Here is an 18141-nt window from a genome sequence, read left to right as displayed (position 1 = left end):
TTTGTAGATCTTAAAAGAGTGTACCTTTTTCCTTTGCATTTTACTGATTTTGAGTATAAGCAGCATAGGGATATCCATATGCTCTAGATAGAAAGATAATATTAGAAGAGATTGGGAAAGATGGTATCTGTTGGTGGGTGGCTTATATGATTTTTACCACTTGAAAAAACTCAAAAGCCAGGATCATTCAGTCTCCTTTTTAGAGGCACAGGAAATCATTAATAGAGATCATTGGTAATGAAGATGGACATTATGTTGTGGTATGAATCTATGCCTGTTTGAACATTAAAAAAAAAAGCAGGAATTTTAGTGTAATAATTACTCAGGCTTAGCGTTCTAACCAGCTAAAATGTTTAGTGATTGTTACCAAGTGCTGAAAGTGGAAAAGGCCAGTTAATGCTTTGAAGTGGTTATCAGACAAGCCAAAAAATTCTTTCTATGTAACTGAAGAAATGTCTTACTTAAAACTGGGGAAAGAGATGAGCCCCAAGTAGAATAATTGAGTGAGCATGCAGTGGTCCACTATTCAGCTTGATTTCTGTAGTCAAACTAAGTGAGGGGCAGATCCTCTGAGCCATTGGTGCTAGTTTCCCTCTTCTTACAGCTTTTGTGCTGTTAATCTTGGGGTTAGAGTAGAGATTGTTACAAAAATAGTAAATTGGTGATTTATCTTCTTGAGATTTTTCCTACTTGAGAATGGCTTTCAGGTGCTCATGCCTGAAAGACAACTTGGCAAGATATAAAATACTTGGATTACATTTTCTCCTTAAATTTGTCAGTTAGTGCTATATGGCATTTTATATTGCTTGGTTTTTATTACTTTGTATGTAAGTTTTTTTTCCCCTTCTTTCTGCCCTATCCATAAGAAAACTGATCAACTTCTGTTAACTTTGCAACTCAGAACTATTCCCAGGATGTGTCTAGCTGTTACCACCTACTCTTGGGCCCATTTATTATTTTTCTTAATAATGGTTTATTTTTCAAAAATATCTTGTACAGTTTAAATTCCTTTGATTTCCGTTTCTTAAATTGAAGTAAAATTGACATTATAACTGAGGTATAATTATATTAGTTTCAGGGGTCCAACATGATTTTTGATATTTGTACATATTACAAAATGATCATCACAATAAGTCTAGTTAACATCCATCACTACATATAAATGCAAATTTTTTTTCCCTTGTGATGAGAACTTTTAAGATTTACTGTTGAAGCAACTTTCAAGTATGTAACAAAGTATTAACAGTAGTCGCTGTGCTGTATGTTACATCCCCATGGCTTATCTATTTTATAGCTGAAAGTTGGTCCTTTTTGATTTCCTTCACCCATTTCTGCCACTCGCAATCACTGACCCTGTTAACCATTAATCTATTCTCTATAACTATGAGCTTGTGTGTGTGTTTTTAAAAAATTCTACATGTAAATGAGATCATATGATATTTGTCTTAATTTGTCTGGCTTAGTTTGCTTAGTATAATGCCTTCAGAGTCCATCCATTTGGTCACAGATGACAAGACTTCATTCTTTTTATGGCTAAATAATATTTTGTTGTATAAACATACCACATTTTCTTTATTCATTTGTCCCTGGACACTTAGATTGTTTCCATAGCTTGGCTATTATAAATAATCATTCAGTGAATATGGATGCATGTACCTTTTCCAGTTAGTATTTTTGTTTTCTTTGGATAACAGAAGTGGAACTGTTGGATCTTAATGGTAGTTCTATTGTAATTTTTTGAGGACCCACCATATACTACATTCCATTCGAAGTCCTGAAGGGGAAAAATGTGTAACCTAGGATACTCTACCTAGCAAGATTATCATTTAGAATAGATGGAGAGATAAAGAATTTCTCAGACAAGCAAAAACTAAATACAGAAATACTAAACCTACCCTAAAATACATACTGAAAAGTCTTCTCTAATTAGAAAAGAAGTGATAATCTATAGGAAAGGGAAAGTCACAATAAGAAAGACAAATATATAGAAAGATTGAGGATCACTTAAATAAGCTAGTACTTAATCTGTACAGTACAAAGACCAAAAAAATTTGTAAAAGTAATTGTAAGTACAATTAACAGCAAAATGATAAAAATGAATATGTGATATAGGACATCAAAATCACAAAATGTTGGGGAATGGAGTTAAAAAATATATATCTTTTAGAATATGTTTGAAGTTATATGACTGTCAGTCTAAAGCAAGTAGATATAGTTTGGGTTAACATAATTGAAAACCAGGGTAACAAATCAGAAACATAAAATAGATTCATAAAACCCAAAAAGAAAGGAACTCTAGAACAATAAAAAAGAAAACCTTCAAACCACAAAAGAGAAAACAAAAAGAAGAAATTAACAAAGAATTACAAAATAAATTGGAAAACAAGGCTTAAAATGGTAATAAGTACATATCTTCCAATAATTATTTTAAATGTCAGTGTACTAAATGCTCTGATCAAAAGACATAGAGTTGCTGATTGGAGAGAAAAACAACAACCTACAATACACTGTCTACAAGGGACTGTTTAGGGCAATAAGAATCAGATTGAAAGTGAGGAGATGGAAAAAGATAATTTATGCAAATGGAAATGACAGGAAAGTGGGGGCAGCAATATCAGACAAAATAGACTTTAAAACAAAGTCTATTACAAAAGATAAAGGATAATATATAATGGTAAAGAGATCATACCAGAAGAAGATATCATACTTGTTAACATACGTGCACCCAATATAGGAGCACCTAAATATATAAAGCAAATACTAGCAGACATGAAGGGATAAATTGAAAGTAATACAATAATAGTGACAGACTTTAACACCCCACTGATATCAATGGAAAGATCTTCCAGATAGAAAGTCAGTAAACAGGGATCCTAAATGACACAAATAGACCATGGGGAGTTAATTGATATCCACAAGGGACTACATCCAAGAGAAACAGAATACACATTCTTTTCAAGCTCGCATGGAACATTCTCTAGGTTAGACCATATACTAGGTCACAAAACAAGCCTCAACCAATTTAAGAGGATATAAATTATTTTAAGCATCTTTTCTGATGACAATGATATGAAACCAGAAATCAACCACAGAAGTAAAAATGGGAAAAAAGCTATCACATAGAGACTAAACAACATGCTACTCAAAAATCAGTAGTTCAACAATGAAATCAAAGCAGAACTCAGAAAATACCTTGAGACAAATTACAATGAAAACACAACTTTACAAAATCTGTGGGATGAAGCAAAAGTAGTTCTGAGAAGGAAGCCTTTATGAAATAAGAAAAATCTCAAATGAAAAACCTGACTTACCACCTAAAAGAATTAGAACAAGAAGAACAAATGAAACCCAATTTCAGCAGAAGGAAGGAAAGATCAGAGAGGAAATAGATAAAGATTTTAAGAAATACAAAAATATCAGTAAAACCAAGAGCTGTTTTTTAGAAGCATAGACAAAATCAACAGACCTCTGGCCAGGCTCACCAAGAAGAAAAGAGAGAGTATCCACATAAAATAAGGAAAGGAAGAAGAGAAATAACAACCAGTCAACAAAAGAAAGGACAAAAACCACATAATCATCTCAGTAAATGCAGAGAAAGCATTTGATAAAATTCAACATCCATTCATGATAGAAACTCTTGCCAAAGTGGTAGAGGGAGCATATCTCAACCTAATAAAAGCTACTTATGACAAACCCACAGCCAGCATCATGCTCAGTGGTGAAGGCTTGAAAGCCTTCCCACCAAAATCTGGAACAAGACAAGGATGTCCATTCTTACCACTTCTATTCAATGTAGTATTAGAAGTCCTGGCCATAGCAATCAGACAAGAAAAAGAAATAAAAAGGACTCAGATTGGAAGGGAAGAGGTAAAATCATCACTGTATGAAGATGACATGAAACTATATGTAGAAAACTCTGAGACTCCACCCAAAATCTACTAGAACTGACAAATGAATTCAGCAAGGTGGCAGGATACAAGATTAACATACAGAAATCTGTTGCATTTCTTTACACTAACAATGAAATACAAAAGGAAAGTAGAAATTTTTTTTTCTTTTAAAATGACCTTAAAAAATAAAATACGTAGGAATAATCCTGACCAAGCAGGTGAAAGGTTTGTAGGCAGGGAAGTACAAAACACTGATAAAGGAAATTGAAGATGATTTAAAGAAATGGAAAGATATCCTATGTTCTTGGATTGGAAGAATTAATATTGCTGAAATAGCCATAGCAAAAGAGAATGTGACAATGAATGTATGTATGTTCATGTATAACTGAAAAATTGTGCTCTACACTGGAATTTGACACAACATTGTAAAATGACTATAACTCAATAAAAAAAGTTTATACAAAGAAAAATAGCCATAATAACCCATGCCAATCTACAGATTTAATCCCTATCAAATTACCCATGACATTTTTCACAGAAGTAGAACAAATAATTCTAAAATTTGTATGGAACCACAAAAGACCTAGAATTGCCAGAGCAATATTAAGAAAAAAGAACAAAGCTGGAGGCATAACCCTTCCATACTTCAGACAATTCTACAAGGCTACAGTAATCAAAACAGCATGGCACTGACACAAAAACAGACATATAGATCAGTGGAACAGAATAGAGAGCCTAGAAATGAATCCACACACCTACAGTCAATTAACGTACGACAAAGAAGGCAACAATATACAGTGGAGAAAAAAGTCTCTTCAGCAAGTAGTGTTGGGAAAGCTGGACAGCTACATGTGAAATCAATGAAACTAGAACACTGCTTCATACCATATGTAAAAGTAAATTTAGAATGGCTTAAAAACCTAAATATAAAACGTGACACCATAAAACTTCTAGAAGAGAATATAAGCAAGACATTTCAGACATAAATCATGGCAATATTTTTTTAGATAACTCTCCCAAGGCAAAAGAAGTAAAAACAAATGTAAATAATTGGGAACTAATTAAATTAAAAGCTTTTGCACTGTGAAGGGAAGAATCAACAAACCAAAAAGACAAAGTACAGAATGGGAGAAAATATTTGTAAGTGATACTGCCAACAAGGGGTTAATATCAAAATAAGGAAACAGCTCATGTATCTCAATATGGGGGAAAAAAAAGCCCAATCAAAAAATTGGCAAATCACTTAAATAGACATTTCTCCAAAGAAGACATACAGGTGGCCAACAGTAGAAAAGGTACTCAACATTGTTAATTATTAGAGAAATTGAAATCAAAACCAGAACAAGATGTCACCTCATACTGTTTAAAATGGCAATCACCAAAAAAATCTACTACTAATAAATGCTGAAATGATAAGAAAATGGAACCCCTTGCACAGTTGGTGGAATGTAAATTGGTGCAGCCACTGTGGAAAACTGTATGGAGGTTCCTTAAAAAACTAGATTACTACCATATGTAATTCTAGTCCTGGTTATATATCTAGAAAAAAACAAAAACACTAATTTAAAAAGATGCATGCACTCCAGTGTTCATAGAAGCACTATTTATAATAACCAAGACATGGAAACAGCTCAAGTGCCCATCAACAGACTACTGGTTTAAGGAGTAGTGATATTTATACACACACACACACACACACACACACACACACACACACACACTCACACATATTTTTCAATATCTTGTAACCTTTAATGGAAAGTTATCTGAAAAAATATATAAATGAATCACTTTGCTGTACATCAGAAACTAACACAATATTGTAAATCAGCTATACTTTAATAAAAATATTAATTCTTCTGAAGCATTAGCCCAGAATATTTTTCCATTTATTTTTGTCTTCTTCACTTTACTTTGTAAGTGTCTTATATTTATTAGTGTAGAGCTCTTTCAATTCCCTGGTTAAATTTATTTCTAGTCATTTTATTCTTTTGGATGCAATTATAAATGAAACTGTTTCCTTAATTATCTTTCTGATAGTTCATTATTAATGTGTAGAAATGCAGCAGATTTCTGTATATTAATTTTATATCCTGGAATTTTACTGAATTTATTCATTAGTTAACAGTTCTTCAATAGAATCTTTAAGTAAGGATTTTCTACATATACAAATAGTGACAATTTTACATCTTCCTTTTCAATTTGGATGCCTTTTATCTCTTTTTCTTTCCTAATTGCCGTGGCTAAGACTTCTAATACTATTTTGAATTAAAGTGGAGAAAGTGCACATCCTTGTCATGTGCCTGATCTTAGAGGAAACACTTTCAGCTTTTACCATTGCATATGTATTTTGTGGACTTGTCCTATATGGTTTTTATTATGTTCAGGTACATTTCCTTTGTATTCACTCTGGTGAGAATTTTTATGACTAATGGATGTTGAATTTTGTCAAATGCTTTTTCTGTGTGTATTGAGGTGATCATATGATTTATATCCTTCATTAATATGCTGTATCACATTGATTGATTTGTAGATATTGACCCATTCTTGCATCCCTGGGATAAATTTTGCTTGATAATGATGTATGATTTTTCTTAATGTATAGCTGAATTTGCTTTGCTAATATTTTGTGGAGGTTTTTTCCTCTATGTTTTTCAGGGATATTAGCCTGTGATTTTTACTTACTTATTTTTATTTTTAGTAGTATCTCTATCTGTTTCTAGGATCACAGTTATACTGGGCCAGTGAAATGAAGTGTTCCTTGCTGTTCTATTTTGTTGGAAGAGTTTGTGAAGTACATGTAGTAACCTTTTTAAATATTTGGTGGAATTCACCAGTTAAGCTATCTGGTTATAGACTTTATAGGGAGTTTTAAAATTACCGAATGAATCTTATTAGTTGTGATCTGTCTGTTAAGATTTTCAATTTGTTAATGATTCAGTCTTGTAAAGCTGTGTGTTTTTTCTTTTTAAAGAACCAGCTGTTGGTTTCATTGATTTTTTTTTCTATTGTCTTTTTTTTTAGTTTCTGTTTCTTTTATTTCTGTTCTGATATTTGTTATTTCCTTCCTTCTACTATTTTTGGGCTGTGTTTGTTCATATTTTTCTAGTTCCTCTAGGTGTAAGGCTAGGCTGGTTATTTAAGATTTTTTAAAGTATTTTTTGAGATAGGCAATTTTTACTCTGAAATTACCCTCTTAAAACTGCTTTTGCTGCATCCCATAAGTTTTGGTTGCTTTATTTTTATTTTTGTTTGTCATACGCATGTTTTGATTTCCCTTTTGATTTCTTTGTTAACTCATTGTTTGTTTAGGTATATGTTGTTTAGTCACTATATATTTTCAATTCTCTTATTTTCTTTTTGTGATTGATTATTAGTTTTATACCATTGCAGTTGTAAAAGTTACTTGATATGATTTCAGCTTCCTTAAATTTATTTAGATTTGTTTTATTGCCTTACATATGATCTATCCTGGAGACTGTTTCATGTGCACTTGAGGAAAATGTGAATTCTTTTGCTTTTGTGTGGAATGTTCTGTACATATCTGTTAAGGCCATCTAGTCTAACATATCCTTTAAGGCCAATACATCCTTATTGATTTTCTTTCTTATGTAAGTGGGTTTTTAAATTCCCCTAGTATTATTGTGTTGCTGTCTGTTATTTCTTTTAGGTATGTTAATATTTCTTTATATAGTTAATTACTCCTTTTTTAGGTGCATAAATATTTACAAATGTTAAATTATCTTGTTGGATTGACTGCTTTATCAAAATTTAATATCCTTCTTTATTTTCTATTACAGTCTTTATTTTAAAGCCTATTTATTTAAAGGCCAGTTTAGTGTTCATGTACTTTTTTAGCTTCTCATCTGGAAAACTCTTTATCTCTCCTTCAATTCTGAATGATATCTTTACCAGTTTGAGTATTCTGGTTGGAAGTTTTTTTTTTTTCTTTCATCACTTTGAATATATCATGCCACTCCCTTCTGGTCTACAAAGTTTCTGCTGAAAAATCTCCTGATACTCTTATGGAAATTCCCTTGTATATAACAAGTGTTTTTTTCTCTTGCTGCTTTTAAGATGCCCTCTTTGTCTTTATCTTTTAACATTTAATTGTAACATGCATTGGTGTGGGTCTCTCTGGGTTCATCTTTTTTGGTGGTCTCTGAGCTTTCCAGATCTGGTTGTCTTGTTCTCTCCTGAAGTTAGGAAAGTTTTTAGATATTATTTGTTCAAACAAGTTTTCTGCGCCTTTCTCACCTTTTTTCTCCTTCTGGGACAAGTGTAATGTGAATGTTAGTTCACTTGATGTTGTCTCATACGTCCCTTAATTTCATTTTTAGAATTTCTTTTTTCATTTTGCTGCTCTGTCTTGGTGAATTCCACCACTTTATCTTTCAACTCACTGATCCAGTCTTTTACTTCACTCAGTCTGCTATTGGAACCCTGTGGTGTATTTTTCAGTTTAGCTATTGTATTCCTCATCTCTGTGACTTCTGTCTGGTACTTTCTTATGCTTTCAGTCTTTGTTGAAATTCTTGCTGTGTTCCTCCATTGTTCTCCCAAGTTAGGTGTACAAGTTAGGTGAGCAGTTTTATGACCATTACTTTGATCAGGTCAGTTACTTATCTCCATTTCAGTAAAGTTGTTTCTTCTAAGGTTTTGTCTTATTCTTTCATTTGAAACATATTCCTTGGTTTCTTTCTTTCTTTTTTTCCTTTGCTCTCTGTTTTGGTTTCTGTGTATTAAATGAAACAAAAAAAACCTCTCTCAGTCTTGATTATTGGCCATGTATAGAATATGAAACTTAGCGATTGCTCAGGCCTGCTCCAGCTCTTGGTTATCTCTCAAACCTCTGTGATTGTCCAAGCAGCCTACTTTATTTTTAATAGCTTCTGTTGAGGGTGTGCCAAGACCAGTCAGTGTCCCAGTGGAGAGGGTCCTAGTCAGTACCTACATTCAGGCTGATGGGAAGGCAGACCCTCAGACAATGTCTTTTAAAGAGTACAAATATATATAGTCATGTGGGACTGCCAGCCCTGTGGGCTCTTTGAGTCAGGTGATCTGGAGGTGTCCCCTGGGCGGCAGTCACAAAAATCAGGGCTTCAGACAAGTGTACTAACTTCCCTCTCAGAGATACTGATGAGCTTAGCGAGGCGGAGGCGGAGTGAGTGCAGCAGTGTTGGTCCCCATTCTGCTCTCTGGGAGGTCACTTCCAGCCTCTAGTTTGCCAAAGCTGAAGCCTGCCCCTCAGCTGAACCTCCATGACTAGCAAGCAGGCTTCTTTCACAGAAAGCCTAGGAGTGTGTTTCAGTCAGCCGTCTCTGTTGTCCTCTGGGGTGGTAGCCTGCTGAGAGGTGTCCTTTTGATTGTTACAGTCCTGGGTCCAGAAACACCGCCTTCACTCCCACCCCCGGCCACCAGAGCCAGGTGATCAAGGGCTATCTCCTAGGCAGCAGCCCTAAAAACCAGGGTGCCAGTTGTAAAAGTGGGGGAACCAGACATGTATAAAAGCTCCCCTTGGAAAGAGTCAAATGCCCTGGAGCACTGCAGAGGGAGAGGGTGGAGTTGGTAACCTTCCTCCCAGGTCTCAGGACAGGTCGACGATCAGACCTGGGATGTGTGTTTAACCGGAAGCCTGCCCCTCAGGCTGCTGCTGTGATGGCGCCCAATAGGACTCTTTCACAAAACTGAGCACCTGACTCCTTGCTCTTCCTGTGCCCTGGGGTGGGGGGCGGGCAGCGGTTTAAGCACTCTTTCTCTGTTGGTTACTGTTCTGTGGGACCCGCCAGCCACGCCCCACTGGCCACCAGAGCCAGGCATCGTAGAGGTATCCAGCCCCTGGCAGCAGCCACAAAAATCAGGGTGTCACACAAAGGCATAAACTCCTTCCTGTGAGATACCTGTGAGCTGGGGTGGGGCAGAGAGAGAGTGCAAAGATTACATTCCCCCTGCCTGTGTTCACTGACAGCCCCTCTGTAGGCCCTGTAAGTGTGCCCAACTAGAAGCCAGCCCTCAGGCCAAAGCTCCCAGACAGGCAAATAGGCTTATTTCTCGGGAAGGCTGGAGTGTGTTTTAGCCTGCTATTTGTGCAGTGCTCTGAGTGTGGCAGTCTGCCAAAAAGTGTTTCTCCAATTGTTACCATCGTGTGGCACCCAGGGACACAAGCCCTACCCACCCCCACCCCCGGCCTCCAGAACCAGGAGCTTCAGGAGATCAAGGAGCATCCCCTTGGCAGCAGCTACACAAAAACAGATCACGAGTTAAAACCCAGGCTCCAGATATGTGTGGGAGTTTCCCTCTGGGAGACACTGGAGCTCTTGGATCATGACAGAGATGGGGGGTACAAAGATGGCACCAAATATAAAAATGAATATGTGTATATTCATATAAATGACTGAAGAATTGTGCTGTACACCAGAAATTGACACAACATTGTAAACTGACTATACCTCGATAAAAAAAATTAAAAATAAAGATGGCACAGTTGAGAAAAGGAAAAAATACCAAAGGAAAAGAAAAGAAAAAGAAGAAAAAGAGGAAAAAGGGAAAGAAAAAAAAATGGCATCCATTGGCTTTAGCAAGGCAGATGGGTGTGTGCAAGGTGGTACCCACTGGCTGGAGCATAAAAATGCACCGGCAGGAAAGGAAAAAATAAAGAATGGGGGAGGGTGCCTGCCAGGTTTAGCAGAGCAGAGAGAGAGCAGAAAGATGGTGCCCACCAGCCTGCGCTCTGGAGGCTATCCCAGGAGGCCCCTGCCCCTGTAAAGTGGAAAATGAGTCTCATATTAAGTCTGATCACTTTTCAAAGGATTGCTTCTCCACTGGGGTGGGTGAGTCTTTGCACTGGCCCTTTAAGAGCCATTCCTCAGTTTGTCCCAGACCGTGGGTCTAATGGATGTGAGTTCTGTTGGTTTTCAAAGCTAGATATTTTGGGGGCTCGTCTCTCAGTTGCCAGTCTTAAAAGTTGGGGAGCCCGATGATACTTGCCTCTCATTTGCCTGATGTGAAGGGGTCGCTCTGCCAGTTTTATAAGTTTTTTCCCAGAGGAAATTGTTCTATATATTGCTGTCGATTTGGTGTGTCTGTGGGAGGAGGTGAGTTCAGAATCTTCTAACGTTGCCATCTTGAACTAGAACCTCTGCTTTCCATTCTTGGACAGCATCTCAAATTGATATCCCATGCTGCTTCAAATTTCACACAGCTTCATCTCTGTTATTTGCTGTCTCCAAGGTGGTGTTTACTTCTGTAATTATTTACATATTCTGCTAGTAAACTTCTAGTGTTCTTGCAAACCCATTCCCTATTTGATTTCATTTTGTTGTCTTTATTTGAGTCGATTTCCTCCTCCTGGCTCCAAGTTCCTGCTTTTTAGGTAAGACTCAACCCTATATTGAAGAACAGCTTAAACAGTTTTGGTGAGGCGTTTTCATTTATTTTGATACTTTACTGTTTTCTTTAATAGTTCCTTTTCTTTTACTCCTCCAGTCTTTGTATCTATTGCATGAATATTTCTATAGCTAAATTCTAGCCCTAGATTTATCTTATTCTGTATATATATCTTTTCTATATTTTATCTACACCTATTCGATTACAATCTATATTCAGACGACTCAAAGCCTTTTAGCTCCAGTTTGGGTCCACATTGTTGTTGTTGTCCTTAGAACATTTACCTCCAGATGTCACGTTGCCTTGAACATGACAGAGCACCACTTATGTTGCTGCTGCTAAATTCACTGCCTTGAGGAAAATGTGTTGATTTCTTATTAACCTTTGTGTGTTCCATTTGTCAGGGGGATGCTGGAATGTTATGTTGTTAACTTAAGATGATTTTGTACTATAAGGGAGCTAAACCAGTATCAAGATTGTTGGATATGGCTGCGTGTGGATCTGTTTTGTGTGGCTATTTTCTTTGGCCTGCAGAGTGCATCGTGTCTGAGTTGTTATGTAAGCCACTTTATACCTTATATCTTAAGCTCAGTCGGCTTCTATATCTATGGCACCTGCCTAGCTTATGAAAGAAGTTTGAGACTCCTTAATGGAAAAGGACAGTTAGAACAAAAATATTTGCAATATAATGAGTTAAAGCTACTCATATAGACTTACGGGAAAAAAATTCTGCAAATTATAACTGAATTTTAATAGCGGTTATCTATGGGTGGTGTGATTAGAGGTGCTTTCTCATTACCTTACTTCTTACTTGTAGTTTCCAAATTGTCTTTAATGAATAACGTATTTAGTATAAAACCAGTCGAGACTAACTTAAAAGGATGTGGTTTTGTGCACGTATCCCATAATACTAAGCACCAACTGTTAAGCCCGGGTCTGTGCTTGACACTTAGACAAATTATAATTCAGAAGATACATGAGATACCAACATTCCATTAAAGGGTTTGTCGTCCTGCTTTGAGAAACAATGTAATACAGGCTCTACTGAGATGTTACCAGTGAAAAAGAACACGGGCAGATCCATAGAATATTCTCAGGTTATATAAAGGAAGAGGCCACTTAGGCTGTGAGGGACGGCACTGGGTTGAAATGATGGTGATATGTTTGGAATGTCATCTCTATAGACAGTCTTTCTCATAACCTGGTTCTTCTTTGTGTTGTATTTATTGTCATCTCTGTGGGGCTTGCTGCTCTTTGAAATTGCCCAGTGGTTTTTATGAGTGTCTTAAGCCTTGTTGTTCGGGAAAGAGACAAAAACAAAAGCAAAAACTGAATTCTAAGGTGTTAACATCCTGGTAAATGGAAATACTTGACTCTTTGGTGGAATGCAGACATACCAGTCCCGGGCAGGACCGCCAAACTGAAACAGCTACGGTGAGAGATACTGTTTGTTTAGACAGATTCTTTTTCTTTGTATTAAACTTCATTCTTTAGAGATCATAGAGCAACAATTTACAAAATGAAATTAGGACCTCATAATCCTTTTTGTTCATGAAGCATTATTAGGAAAAGGTAGCTTCATGTGCTTCTGGGAAGCTAATTAGTTGCTGCCTGGCTTATTGTGCTGAGAGGCTGCTGTGATTCATGGGTATTTACCCATCACAACAGGATTTTCTAATGCTATTTGGTTATGAAATTATTTATACCCTGACTCAGGGCTTTAAAAGGGCTTCCAGCAGTTTTTGAAAGCCAACTTTGAGCTCAGGAGCGTTTCGTGCGGCTCATGGTCAATCAGCGGGGCAAGCGTGAACTGGGGCTTCACTGCAACGTCTGAGGTGCGGCTTTCTGGTGCGACTCCTCCAGCCAAATGTGATAATGAGTTTCCATCGATGTAGGCCTTTTTATTTTGTAAGAAGTCTAGCTTTTAATAAATATTCAGAAACAATACCAACACAGATTTTTGTGGTTGCGTTTACTCTAATAAGCTAATGACAAGCGCTTGTACTGCTACATTCTTTATGTTAATTTCAATTCACGAGTTCAGTGTGGATAATTAAGAATTTGTTATTTCTTTATGAGATATTCTTTTTTTGGATTACTGATTGGAATAGGGCAGAAATCAAAAGCTCTTTATAGAACACTCCCCAGCTTTAAATATCTTTAATTACATTCATTTATGAAGCACCTCATTTTTAATTTGGGGAATCTTAGGCAGTATTACTTAACTGTCCTTCACTGGGATAGTCAGCTTTGCTGTTTCCCCAAAGTGGGAAGGAGATTTTGGGGTGACATAGCCTTAACGTTCAAGGCTTTCCCAGCGTGGGCATCACGTTTAGAAATCCACAGATTATGGTCTGCGTGGGTTGTTTTATTGACGGCAGAGTGAATTGACAGGACCTGTGCTTGACATGCATGTTGGACAGGTGTAATCACAGTGACCCTGCAGCCTGTTCCTCTTCCTGATCATCAGTATTCTTTTATGGTCTCCATTTTCATTAAGCAGTTTTATGAAAGCAAATTTTAAACTTGTCTAGTTTGAAATTATACAGTGAAAAACATTTAGTTCTCATTTTTTTTTTTTAATAATTCATCTGAGCTCTTGAACATGACACTTGGTGGCAGTAAGTCACATAGCAGACAGTAGGGGCAGGGAAGAGATCCACCCTTCCTGCCCCTTGAAGTTCATGTGTGCTCGCTAAGGTAGGACGGCCAAAAATAAATCAGGCCTGAGGAAGTACTAAAGGGTCACATCCTAAACAGAGGCACGGCACTCAGTCCTTCAGTGACATGTTAACAAAGATTCGGGGACCTGAATCTATGAGATCCACCTTGACACTAACTTATTATGTGACTTTCTAAAGATCTCTTCTTGTCTGTCACTGAGGCTGGGTTTCTTTACCTTTTCTAAAGGCTAATGAGTGATACTTGTCCTGCCTGCCTACTGAAAGGGTGACCCTGCGTGAAATACAAAATGGTAACATAGAAAGACTTTAGAAAATAACATAGTATTCAAGGGTAAAGTAGATGCTTGCTGGTCACGTCTCTTTCTTCCTCCTTAAATATCGGAGTTTTTCAGGACTCACTTCTAGGCATTCTTGCTGTGTTCCATTTCGGGGAAGTCTCATCCATTCCCATGGTTTCAATTATATGTACCGTCCACACAGAACCATCTTTTGAGCTCCAGATATTTTATAAACCCCAAACTCCACTGTACCCAGTCTCAGTTTGGAGTTACATTGAAAGAAATGCAGTCTAGCAACTAAAAGCAATTAAATAGTAATACTCCTCCTTTCTTGCTTCACAAAGAATATAATAGCACAGAGGTTACAATTCAGCAATAGTTCAAAAAATCTCTTAACCACCCTGCCCCCCCACGACAAGCCTCAATCAGTCCCTGTGTTCTAGGCTCCCAATTTTTTTCCATACTGACCCCCCTGAGTCTCTCACTCACAACTCCCTCCAGCCTTCTTCATTTGAACTTCTCACAAACTAAATCTTCAGCCCATGTTTTTTTTTCTCTAGCCTTTTTTTTTTTTTTTTTTTTTTTTTTGCCTAGCATGGTAATAGCTTAAGAACTAGGCTGGCAAAGACCAAATTCTCCCTTGAGGATGAGAGAGGAAGAAAAGTTTATTTATTTTGGCAAAGACTCTTATTTGGGTAGGAGAAAAGAGGAGGCTGGAATATTTACATGTAAATGATCTATATTCCCAGCACTCTTAGGGAGAGCTCTGCTTGTTCTTTACTTGTATATTTCCCAGAGCACTTCTGACTCAGCCTGTCTAAAACTTGACATGATTTTCTACCCAAACTTAATTTTCTCTAATACCCCTTATCTTCGTGCAAAACATGCACCACGTTCCTAGTTGCTAATTCAGGGCCATGAACACCCTCGGATTCTTCCTCTCCTCCTCATCCTTCACAGCGCCACTCAGATTCTCTTTAGCCTAGATACCAAATACATACTTCTGGAGTTTCTCCATTTTACTCTGTCTCTGCTGTTGCCACCACAGGCTTTTATGTTTAAGATCATTTGTTTTGTCTTTTTTTTTTTTTTTTTTGGTGGGGAGAGGTAATTAAGTTTTTATTTCTTTATTTTTTTAATGAAGCACCTGGAGCTTGAACCCAGGACTTCGTGCATGCTAAGCACACACTCTACCACTCAGCTCTACCCTTCCCCTCTTTAAGACCATTTGTTTTTGAAGAGTGGAAATTCCTAAAGTGCTGTCCGTTGTAAGCTGTTTCTGAAATGTACATCTGGCCAACTGAATAAGGCAATTTAATGCACAGATTTCTGATGAGTAAACCAGTTAAGAGTTTTGGTGTGTCGACTGGAAATGATGACTTTGAATAGTTAATATGTATTTTGGGGTGATTTTTGATTCTCCCCATTGCCTGATTACATTTCCATGTAGACTAAAAATACTTAGGTAAATTTTGTCTACTAGAGAGCATTTTCCTATTTTTAGTCTTCAGAAAGTTGTGAAGCATACTTCCGTGCATTCTAAAGTCATCTGAGATCTCTAGGGGTACTTTCATATGTCGGCTTTCAAGTGATAATGTGAAAAATGATACTCAGATTGGTATCTCACAAGTCCTTACTTATCTGTAGCAGTCACTAGTTATAAACAAAAGCTTTAAATATACGCTAAATCTTTGTTTAAAGTAGAAAGTCAAGCGCATAATGTGTGTATCTGCATATGTCTTAGTCTATCATTAATATTTGTAACAACAGGAATCTCGAGTAAACGTCTAATGTTCACTGTGTGCTGTTTCTTTACAGGCATTGCTTCCATGACGGTGCCCGTGTACATCGCTGAAGTCTCGCCGCCCAATTTAAGAGGTCGATTAGTCACCATTAATACCCTCTTCATCACAGGAGGGCAGTTCTTTGCAAGTGTTGTTGATGGAGCCTTCAGTTACCTCCAAAAGGATGGATGGAGGTCTGTAAATAGTCCTTACATTGAATTTTCAAGTAAATTATGATTTTAGGGGAGGAAGAACAATTGAGAAATGATAGGAAAAATCTAACTGGGTATTTTGAAGCATTGTAGCTAATTTATAAGTGATGGCATTCAGCAAAATTGAAAGTGGACAAGAAGCTGACATTTGTTTTCATGACAGACAAGGAACCTACCATTAAGAATTGATATTTACAGGGCTTTTAGCATTTAGGTGACATTTTTGACACTGTGTGTAGTATTTTACAATATTTGTCTAAACATGAATGCAGCAATATATATGCATGGCGTTTCTGAATTGTATCAGTGATTGGCAAGCTGTTCATGAACTACAGATGCAGCTGAAATCCTTTTTGGATTTAGGAAGCTCCATTCTGATCTGAATGAAAGAAACCTCTATCTTTAAAGGTACAGATTTAGCCTTACAAAAAGATGTTATGTATGTAAACTTAAAATACACAGATTATTTCTTGATCATTATTTGGTTTAGTTTGAATCAAAAGAGATGAGGGAAATATTTCTACAACTGCTTTAAAATATTTTCAAACTGAATATGGTGAAAAAAAAAAGACTAATCTTATGATAAAGCTTAAAGATATTTTGGGCTCTGGATTTTTGTATACTTCATGGTATGCAAAACAGCAGATTCATGTAACCCTTCCAGGGTTTTAAATTTTAATGAAAATTTCCTATACTCTGTGTAGGTACTGGGGATAAAGTATTGAACAAGACAGACTAGTGCTTGTCTGCATGTTGTTTACAGTATTGAAGTTAGTTCTTAATAGCTGAAGAAAAAGGGTTTGCTGCTGTGGATGTAGGGAATTGAACTTCTGTGTGTAAGCAGCACAATAAATCACATGGCTTAAGATGAGGCATTAATGATTTAGACTGATGAAGTTTTATTAAAAGTCACTGAAGCCAGTTAGGACCTATGTTTTTCAGGATCATTAGAGAGAGAACACCGTTCTTTAAGGTATTGCTGTCTGTAGATGTTGCCAAATCACTAAATTTACCTTTGAAGGAATGAATCTCTGCCAAAGTAAAAAGAAATTCTGAAAAACTGAAGGAGCAAGAAATTTCATCTTTCTTTTTCACTCTGTAAAAGAACCGAAAGAGGAAAGTGATAACTTGTTGTTAGGATAACCTGATGTTTTGAGTTTTTTTGGAAGCTCAATGGAAGCCAATTAATCTTCCAACTCCACACAGCTTTAAGACAATCTAAATCATCTATTCACATTATGTTAAAAATTTTATTAACATAGATAATATAGATATATATGCTTTTATAAAAAATCTGTTTTTAAATGAAAATATATAAAGTATATATCATGTTTTTAATCTAAGTATAGCAATTTTTATTTATTTTATTAACTTCGAAAAAGTAAGCAATTTATTTAAACCAAAAAAAAAAAAAATTTACCCATTTCTGTCACCTCCAGCCACCACCTCTGGAAACTCACTGTTTTCTGTGTATATGAGCTTGGTTTTTTGTTTGTTAGCTTTTCAGCTTTGTTTTTTATTTTTAGATTCCACATATAAGAGAGGGTATACAGTATTTGTCTTTATCTGTTATTCTAGCAGTATGAAATGATATCTCATCATGGTTTTGATTTGCACTTTCTTGATGATGAGTGATGTTGAACATTTTTTCATGTACCTGTTGGCCATCTGTGTGTCTTTGGAAAAATTACTATTCAGATCCTCTGCCCATTTTTAAATCAGATTGTTTGCTTTTTTGCTGTTGAGTTTGTATGAGTTCTTCATGTATTTTGGATAAAATCCCCTCATGAGATACATGATTTGCAAATATTTTCTCCCATTCAGGAGGTTGCCTTTTCATTTTGTTGATGGTTTCTTTTGTTGTGCAGAAGCTTCTCAGTTTGATACAGTCTCACTTATTTATTTTT

At 36.4% G+C, this 18141-nt stretch overlaps 1 protein-coding gene across 1 annotated transcript in view; it reads left to right on the top strand.

Moving 5' to 3' along the window:
• The window catches only part of SLC2A13 (solute carrier family 2 member 13), a 328147-nt gene that overhangs the window by 43505 nt on the left and 266501 nt on the right, over positions 1-18141 (top strand). The window contains exon 2 of the mRNA XM_031462748.2: positions 16057-16216. Within this exon, the coding sequence (XP_031318608.2) occupies positions 16057-16216 (160 nt within the window). The remainder of the gene's footprint in view (positions 1-16056; positions 16217-18141) is intronic.

Source organism: Camelus dromedarius, chromosome 11 (genome assembly GCF_036321535.1).
Source record: "Camelus dromedarius isolate mCamDro1 chromosome 11, mCamDro1.pat, whole genome shotgun sequence".
Lineage (NCBI taxonomy): Eukaryota > Metazoa > Chordata > Mammalia > Artiodactyla > Camelidae > Camelus > Camelus dromedarius.
This window is presented reverse-complemented; position numbering and strand designations above follow the sequence as displayed.